The sequence below is a fragment of the Lactuca virosa genome, chromosome 8, assembly GCF_052849685.1.
Source record: "Lactuca virosa cultivar CGN04683 chromosome 8, Lactuca_virosa_CGN04683_v6, whole genome shotgun sequence".
NCBI lineage: Eukaryota > Viridiplantae > Streptophyta > Magnoliopsida > Asterales > Asteraceae > Lactuca > Lactuca virosa.
The window spans coordinates 131,300,867-131,310,706 of NC_136433.1; the positions used below are offsets into that span (position 1 = coordinate 131,300,867).

At 36.3% G+C, this 9,840-nt stretch overlaps 1 protein-coding gene across 1 annotated transcript; it reads left to right on the forward strand.

The window, feature by feature from the left end:
* LOC145129955 (U-box domain-containing protein 33-like) lies at nucleotides 1-4,437 on the forward strand. Its single transcript, XM_079064796.1, has 7 exons — nucleotides 1-478; nucleotides 1,735-1,853; nucleotides 1,945-2,054; nucleotides 2,121-2,562; nucleotides 2,647-3,189; nucleotides 3,272-3,985; nucleotides 4,064-4,437. Exons 1-7 carry the CDS (start codon nucleotides 211-213, stop codon nucleotides 4,244-4,246), a joined length of 2,379 nt encoding a protein of 792 aa, XP_078920922.1. The 5' UTR covers nucleotides 1-210; the 3' UTR covers nucleotides 4,247-4,437.
* Nucleotides 4,438-9,840: the final 5,403 nt, after the last annotated feature.

Consider the following 9,840-nt stretch of genomic DNA (forward strand, 5'->3'; position numbering starts at 1 on the left):
TCAGCCCTCCCTTCTACCTAATCCACTGGTTTCTTTACAAACTTCACAATCGAGTCTAACTAAAAGTCAAGCATACTTTTCATAAACAATTCCCTAAAATCCCACTTTAAAGGTCGAAAATTCCTCCACGGGTGTTAAAAAACGTCAACGGAACTTACGAAGAAAGATCCGAGTTTCTGACGCTTGAAGTGAAGTGTATTTTAGCAATTAATGGAGCTTTTGAGACCATCACACCCTCCTGTCACCATGGCCACCGACGGCTGTTCTGGGTTTTCTCCAGCGGCGAGTTCCCAAGATGGGTTTCACCTGAACAGTCCGGTGGCGGCGGATGTTTTCCGTGGTGATAAGGTTTATGTGGCTGTTGGGAAGTCGGTGGAAAAGGCAGTGTCTTTGTTTCACTGGACTTTTCGGAGGTTTAGAGGTCGAGAGATTTGCATACTTCATGTTCATCAACCTTCTCCCTTGATTCCAACACTTCGTGAGTTAAATTTTAATCCCTTTGTTCTGAATGCAAAATCAATTTTAATTTTGATATAAATTGAAGGGTAGTTATGTCCATAATTGGCTTATTCCAATTTTGATTTTTCTGTAGTTGAATGTGTTCATGTTTTGACCCACCCAACTAACAACTGCATAGGTAGATAGATGCAGAACAATAGTTTGCTTTTTTTTAAAATTGATATGATTTCATTGCAGATTCAACCTGAGAATTTTCTTGATGTTACAGCCTTCTATACAAAGTAACTAAATTTTAATCACCATTTTCTTCAAAAAGATCTCTGATTCGCATTGATTTTGAGGTTCAAATTTGTCCCCTTGATTTTGACATTGATATGAAGACAATGTCTCGTTGATGTTTTGCACTTTTGGCTGCTGCTTCTACTTGTGGTATAAAAAAAAAACATTTGCCAATGTAAAAATGATATTGGGAATCAACGTCAACTAGGCAAATAAATAACTTATATAGCACGATAACAAAATCTTATTTTACAACATACTTCAGGATCAAAGAAATATCTTTTCTACAAAAAAAAAAAAAAAAAAAAAAAAACCTCAACCTTAGCAGAAACAAGTTTGACCAAGTGTAGCCCATATTTTAATAACATAGACACATAGTTTAGAATTTTTAATCATCAAACCTAATGCACAATCATTAAACAATCAACATACTCCAAACATATTTTACGAGGAAAAAAAAAAGAACTACGCTAGTTGCCAAAAAATAAAACTAGTTGTCCTAGTGGTAATGACAAGTTTGCTATAGTAGTGGTTGTGATTCCATATTTTACATGATTAAAAAATACTACGCTACTCCCATTTTTCCAAGGTTGTCAGGTTTGCCAAAAGTGACAGCATACACAATAGATCCTACTTTATTTTCAACATGGTGTTCATACACACTTAATCCTACCTTATTTCCAACATGGTGTTCATCATATATCCGAAAATTCAGATATTTATGATCTCAATATGAAAACTTTAACCAAAAAACCTACATTACTTTTGTCCTTCACATAATGAAATTGTATATGTTATTTATCTACTTGATGTCTTACATAGAATATTAGAATCTAATCGTATTTGAACCAACTAATCTATTTTTCTGTTTGAACCTCATAAAAAAAGCGTTAAAAAAATATATACCTCCAATTGTTTAGTATGAACATATGAAGAAGAAGTTCATCTTTCAGTTTATAAAGCCATTATTATATGATGTGTGGTTCTTTAATGCAGTCGGTAAACTACCTGCAACTCAGGCAAACCCTGATGTCGTGTCTGCATATAGACGAGAAGAGAAGGACCAGATGAACAAGCTTCTTCTTGATTACATGAGCCTTTGCTCTCGATCAAAGGTGCCTTAAGTCCCTACTATAATAACCAAAGTTTTAGATGCTCATACAACTTTTCTGATTCCATAGTTTCACATGTACATCTTATATTTAGGTTAATGCAAGCTTCGTGACCACTGAAAATGAACAAGTTTGTAAGGGAATTATGGATTTAATCAACGAATATGGCGTACAGAAGCTTGTTATGGGAGCTGTGCCAGAGACGTAAGTGTTCACTTCAAACCCTAATTTTCATGAATTGAACGCCGTAATCCTAACATTCATACACAGTTGGATGAAGGTGACGAAAAACTCAAGCAAATCAAGTTACGCTGCTAAAAACGCTCCTCCATTTTGTCAAATTTGGTTTGTTAATAAAGGTAAACTTCTTTACACGAAAGAACCTTCTGAATCCTACGATGTTATGCCACCATCAATTCATCAAGATTCCAACACTTTGAGATCTCAATCATTGCATTATCCCGGAATGGAAAGGGGGTTACAGCAAGTTTACCATTGTCCGAGATCGAGATCGATTAGTCCACATCGTTCACTGGTGAAGACTTCTTCTGATTCTGGGTGTTCATCGTCTACTGAACATGAAGAAGAAGCTTTGTTATACAAACAACTTGAAGAAGTCAACATGGAAGCTGAAGCATCCAGGAATGAAGCGTTTCAAGAGTTTTTAAAACGAAAAAGATTAGAAGCACAAGCTTCCGAAGCAATTAGCAAGGTAAAATCTTTACGAAAAAATCGAATATGTTATGTGAGGTATCTTGTTTTTTGACCTTTTCAAGCTTCGGTTTGACTTTTTTAGGTGAAGGCTTATGAATCTGCTTATTCGCAAGAACTTGAACTAAGAAAAGCTGCGGAGGAGACGCTAAATGGTGCAAGACGAGAGCATGAACAACTCTTGGAACGAAAAGAAATGGCAGCAAAAGAACTGCGTAAGGCGATGAGAAACATAGCGATCTTAGAGAATCAAGTACAAGAAGCAAACCGTAGACGTGAAGAATCCACTCAAGAGTTGAAACTCATTCAAACATCCATTACAACTCTAAAGATCGAAAAACAAACAATTCAAAGACAAAGATTTGAAGCAGCAAAGTGGCTCGATAGGTGGAAAATTCGTGAACCTGCGGGAAGTATATCTTGTACAGATGAATCTACGGTGGCGAGACCACCGGAGTTTTCGTATCTGGATTTGGAAACTGCAACTTGCGGTTTTTCTGAGAGCTTCAAGATTGGATATGAAATGTATGGTTCTTCCGTTTATAAAGGTGAAATGTCGAATAGAACAGTCGTTATAAAAAAACTGCATCCGGATAACCTGGAAGCACAATCGGAGTTTCAGCAAGAGGTTAATTAATCTCTCTTTCTCTCTCCTTCTCGCTTTATCTCTCTCACACACACGATTTTGAATTTGATTTGTTCGAATGCAGGTTCGAGTTGTTGGGAAACTGGATCATAAGCATATATTGAGATTAATCGGCACATGTCATGAAGCATATGCCCTGGTCTACGAATACATGCCTGGAAGCCTCGAGAGTTATCTTTCCAACAAAAGCAACTCATTTTCCTGGAAAACACGAATTCGAATCATTTCCGAAATCGCAAATACTCTTTTGTTCTTGCACACTTCTCGACCCGAAGAGATCATACACGGGAATTTAACACCCAAAAACATCCTTCTTGATTCTGAACTCTCCTGTAAGCTCTGCAATTTTAGATTTTCCCCATTGGTTAACGAGGAAACATTCCGATGCCGTAGCTTTCGCCTATATGAAGAAGGGAGCGGACCCTTTTCGTTTACTGATCCGGTGGTTCTTCAAACTGGAAATTTAACAGCGAAATCTGATATCTATTCTTTTGGGATGATTATCCTATGGCTACTCACAGGTAATCAGTCACATGGGTTAAGTAATGAAGTAAGAAAGGCGGTTTCCAGTTCAAAATTGACCTCGATTTTGGATGCATCGGCCGGAGAATGGCCTAGCTTTGTGGTTAAACGGTTAGCCGATTTGGGTCTCCGGTGCTGTGAATCAAACACTAGAGACCGGCCGGTGGTCTCACCGGTTCTGGTTAAAGAACTTGAACAGTTGTCTGTTCTTGAAGACCGACGAATCCCTCCTTTTTTCTTGTGTCCGATTCTAAAGGTGAGTAACACCATCTTTTTCGTTGGATTTGAGTTTAGAAGAACATGTGAAGCAGGATTAATGGTTTTTTTCTTGCAGGAAATCATGTATGATCCTCAGTTGGCAGCAGATGGTTTTACTTATGAAGGAGAAGCGTTGTGTGGGTGGTTTAAAAACGGGCGGGAAACTTCTCCGATGACAAATTTGAAACTTAGTCATTTGGATCTTACTCCGAACCATTCACTTCGAGTTGCGATTCAGGATTGGCTTTGCAATCCTTGAGTGTATTTGAGTTATCATGGTCGTACATATAGTTGTACCTTACGCATTGTTGTTTGTACTATTGCATAACATAGAACATGATAGTAAAAAGATGTAAAACTAGCTCATTGCTTGAGTTGTTGTAGTGAGGCAGTGAGCTCAATCACATATGTACATGTTTAATGAATAGAGATTTATTGGGTTTTTGCAAATTAGTGTTGTAGTATTATCTACAAGAATGGTTGTACTTAGTCTAGAATGCAAAATAAGAGTGACGTGGTAAAAATAATTTTTGTTTTTGAAGTTATTCATAAAAAGTAATATAATTGAAAAAAACGGGTTTTTTGACCCGGTCCGAGCCAGTTTATACTTATGGATTTTTTGGCCTGGATTACCATAGCCAAGGCCTAAGAGCTTAGGTATTCTGGACCGACCTAATTGGGCCCGATCTTTTGATCTTTTTGGACAGGGAACCAACATTTCACCTCGCGTCATCGCCTCGCCTCTATACATGAAGAGCATGCCATAATTTTGAAAACATGTTATAGGGTTTAAGTCATTTTTTGTCATTTAACTTTTGTCTTTGTGTTCATTTTAAGTTTTAAAATGTCATCGAATTTTTGGCTTTGTGCACAAATCCAAAAGTTAAGTAACTAAACCAAGAGTTTAATGACCATTGTAGCATAAATTTAAAAATTCGATGACTTTTTAAAACTTAAATTGAATTAAATGACTAAATGAGCATAAAATCAAAAATTAAATGACAAAAAATGACCTAAACCTTATATTTTATAGACTAAACTGCACAAATGGTCCCTGTGGTTTGTTCAAAATTGTCACTTTGGTCCAAAAAGGTTTGGACTAGCATCACAGGTCCAAAGTTTTTATTTTGTTGCGAGTTTGGTCCAGTTTGCTTTGAACTTTTTATTAATGACGATTTTGCCCTTACTTTTTATTTTTTTAGTTGTTTTTTTTATTTATTTAAAAACATTTTAGAATTTTCGTAATTAAAAATAAAACAAAAAAGAAAATATTACCCCCTATCCCTACCCCACCCTCCCCAAACTCTTTCTCATCCCACTACCAGTTATGCTATCACCACCACCATCATTGTCAGTCACCACCACCACCAATGTCAGTCACCACCACCACCGCTACCACCACCGTTGGTCACCAACAACCGCCACTGCCACCTCCGGTCACCACCAACACTATATCAACATAATTTTTCCATATCTGAATACCAAAACACTCATATAATTCCAGATCTATAATTTCAAATTAAAACTCAAGAACTACCACCACTATCTGATGAATCTAAACATATTTTTTCCAGATCTGAAAACTCAAACATTACATTTTCCTTATCTGTAACCTCAAAATCAAGAACAATCTTTGTAAACCCATCTGTGGATGTCATCTTCTTCGTCCAAGAAACCCTTGTTTCAGCGTAGATGCACCTTCTTTTGCTATGGTGGTCGTCTGACGAGAAGAAGAGAAAAGAGGGAGATTGAGAACAGCTCTAGGGCGGAGAAGACGTGCAAAAACCTTATCGTCGTCGAAGGTGGCTCCAGCCTTCAGTAGGTCCGATCTGAAAAACCCCAATAAACATTGTCGTCTTCACACCTCGATGGTGGCTTCGTCTGGAAACACGAGCCACAAACGCCGCCTATGTTTCTCTCTCCTTCTCCGTCAAGTCTCGTATATCTCAGATCCTTCTTCTTCTTCGACGAAAAACCTATGTCGTCGTCACCGTCGCCCTTCTTCGCCGAAAACCCTAATGCAGATGAGATAAGGTGGCGACGCTAGGGTTTCGAAAGTTGGCGATGGTTTTTTGTCGAAATTGGGGGTTATGAAGATGGTTTCTGATGGAGAAGACAAAACAGATTGGAGATGGACCTTGTGCTTGCAGATCTTCATCACAGACCTTGTGCTTCAGTTTCCAAAGTGACAGTAGATCTTGACACAGATGAGGTTTATGCTAAAATCTGTCTCCCCCCCTTGAGAAACCTTAACGATTTTGATTCTGATGATAATGGGATTTTAGGGTTTGATCAAAAAATCAAAATCAAGAAAACTCAATCATGTAACGAGAGAGAGAGAGAGAGAGAGAGAGAGAGAGAGATTTATTTAATTTTTATTTTTATTTTTATTTTTTATTTTTTTAAATTTGAAAATCAGAAAAACAAATAAGAAAAAAAGAAAATCATATTAACAGGGGTAAATCAGTCATTTTAAAAAAAATCAAAACAGATTGGACCAAACAAGCAACAAAATGAAAATTTTGGACCTGTGGTGCTAGTCCAAACCTTTTTGGACCAAAGTGGCAATTTTAAGCAAACCACAGGGACCATTTGTGCTGTTTAGTCTATTTTATATCATGAAACTTGAAAGATTGCATTAATGATCATTTGTATACACCGAGAATGTAGTTACAATTGCAATTTGGGAAACTGATTAATCTAACAACTTTCTAATGTTATTTAAAAACAATAACCATAATTTGTTTTTTGAAAAATGACCACAAAATCGAAAATGAGTCATTCCGGACCCGTATGTCGAAATTGGTAATGGGTATAAGATTTGACCCGGTATTGTGGTCCCTCTATAAATACAATTTCGGAGTTCATTTCAAAGTGACTAATATCAGACTACATTCCATACTCCATTTAGAACACACTAATTTCGGACTTCCAAATTCAACTGCAAATGTCTTCTTCTGATGATGAAGAGTGTCATTTTTTTACGTAAGTTTTCATTATCTTTATAATTATGTCTTTAATTAAGATTATATGTTAAAACCTAGATAATTTATGCAATTATATAGATATTATTTGTTTTTTTGTCATTTTTAGTGGTTTAAAGGCAATTATATTATTACATTTGCTTATATATATGTATGCTAGATTAACAAATCTTAGATATATCCTAATTTTACACGTGCGTACTGTTTTGTGGTGGACTCGTGGTGCCCTTTGGTTAGATGTTGTTGATTACCCTATAACTTGAGTTATGGTTTTTTCTTGTGTATGTTTTAAACAATTTCCTTATCACGACGTAGCGAAAAAGAAGTTTATCAGACCAAACAACAATTTTTAAAATATTCTAACTTCATACAAACATCACTACAATTTTTTTTAGATCAACATTATCATATCGTTGACTGATTTTTTTACTAGTTTTGACGTTAGATCTACTTTTAGACTTACCGTTACTTTTGACACTTGACTTGGTCCTACTTGAATATTCAGTTTTTTTTAATATGAGGTAAACTGAGTTTCACAGTTTCTGCTTGTGTGACCGATCATTTGGCAACGACTGTATTTTTTCTGAATCGGGCATTCACCTTAGGAAGGGATACTGTTATGGTTTCGTAGTCGCCCGTCTTGTCGCTTGTCCATCAATGGGGGTAATATAACCATGACTTCATCTGGTTGTTCTTACTCAGCTAGAACATCTTGCCCAAGTATTTCCCTTTAAGGTGTGTTCCGTCAATGATAATAATAGGACGCAAACATGTTTGAAACACTCGAACCTACAAAATAATTATTAATATATTATTCATTAAAGCGAACACATGTAACAACAATAAATTTAAAGAACTCACTATAAAAGATATATTACCGCGCAACCGATAGCCATGAAAAAGTATTCAAATTTGTTGTCATAACTTGTCTTTATATGTGTAATCGTCCATTGTTTCTTCTTCTTCAAATTGTAACAATATAAATGAAGTCTTTGAAAGCTTTATTCAGGGATCCCTTTCAAAAGATTTAGAACATACATTTTGGCACTCCATGCATGCAAATATGAAATATGGATACTAAGACTGTAACACCCCATATTCGCCTTACATTATAAATGACCAATTATGTTAAATCGATTTTTTGATAGAGGGATATTTAGGATAAATAGTCTTTCCAAAAGTCATAATAGCCGTAAAAGCGAGACTGTACACATTTAGAACGCCTAAATCTGACTTGCATGAGGAAGTTATGATTTTCGAAAGTTCTAGCGTAGCAGTGTGTGGCACAAAAACCAAAATTAAGATAAGTTGATTGTTAGGAAAAACAATCTAAATGAGAGTTGAAGATCCCGTCAATACCTATATGTCGATATAATGACAGTCAAGATCGGATATCGTATGAGAGAGTTATGATTTTTATACGAGCTTTAACAGTCTAAGCTTGTTAAAAATACAGATTTAAAAATAAAGTAAGAATTAGCTGATAGAGTCTTAATGAAAGTTGTAGATCTTGTCGATAGCTACGCGTGGATATAAAATACGTCGAAAACCGAGCTTGTATGAAGAATATATGATTTTTTGAAAAATCAGAAAATCCACGTGCAGGCGCGCATGCCGACAAGGTGCGCGACACTCACTAACACACTACCCAGAAGCCACCACGTGTCACACTCTACATGGAGGCATGTCACCTACCCGACAAAGTATGTTGCATGCACAGACAGAATGTGCGATGCGCATCCCATTTTCATCCCTATAAATACTGGATCAAGCTTCTTCATTTCTCACTATACCATGTGTTACAATATATATCCATGTATGTTAGGACGTAAGAGTTAGTAAAATAGAGCTGATAGTATAGCTTTTATGTACATGTATAAGTAGAACCTAATATGTAGTCTTTATGTATGGTTATGTATCTCGGGCAGGGCCCGCCATGTAGTTTGGGCGGGCCCATTATGCATGTTGGGCGGAGCCGATTAGGTAGTTGGGTGGGGCCTATTATGTAGTTTGGGCGAGGCCCATTTGTATGCATGTATATGTATTGTGGTATATGATATATTGGGGAACTCACTAAGCTTTGTGCTTACCCAGTTCAAAATAAATCTTTTTCAGGTACTAATGTGAAAGGTAAGGTTCGATTGTATACACGCGTATGCGCAACATGTTTCCGCATAAATGTAATCATACTCTGATATATTTTAATGAAAAAATTGAGTTGAAAATCGGGACGTTACAAGTTGGTATCAGAGCCCTGGTTTGAGTGAACTGGATGAACACTCGTGTGATTCCAGACTCAAACTAAGGATCTGAGTAATTAATAAATTTTTTCATAAAAAGGAATAATACAAAATGGAAAGAATGTGATGCGTGCAGTCAGCCAAAACTCAGAAAGGAAAGTGATTCCCAAAATGTCCATATTTGTTATGCTTGTTGATATATAAAATGTTAGAAATGCATGCTAGTATGTAGGCTAGGGATCTTTTCGGGAATTGCTGGTTAGAATTGTCTGTACTTAAGATGCCTTATAGCCTATGAATTTGCTTGTTAACTGCTGCTTAGAACCTATATTGATATGGATTAGTTATTTGACAAATACGTTAGGTTGCATGCTCCCATAATTAACTAGTTTTAGATTTCTTGATTTGGCATTATTGCACAACTCTCGTCTGAGTCTAACCGTCGTAGTGTTAGATCTTTCAGTCGATAGGCTGTTTGATTATAGACGCATGTAATCATATTCGTCCGATAATTAGTTAATATTAGTAGAAGTTCTTCCTCAACCAATAGTAAAGAGGGGTGGAAGGAATCCTATAAGGAAAGCCTAGGAAACTTATTATGTGTTTAATAAGGCCTATATTCATAAAGT

What these genes read in the sequence shown, in the direction of transcription:
- LOC145129955 (XM_079064796.1), top strand. Translation starts at nt 211, where the DNA reads ATGGAGCTTTTGAGACCATCACACCCTCCTGTCACCATGGCCACCGAC. An exon ending in TCCCTTGATTCCAACACTTC is followed by an intron (nt 479 to 1,734) that starts GTGAGTTAAATT and finishes TCTTTAATGCAG; the next exon opens with TCGGTAAACTACCTGCAACT. An exon ending in TCTTGTGTCCGATTCTAAAG is followed by an intron (nt 3,986 to 4,063) that starts GTGAGTAACACC and finishes TTTTTCTTGCAG; the next exon opens with GAAATCATGTATGATCCTCA.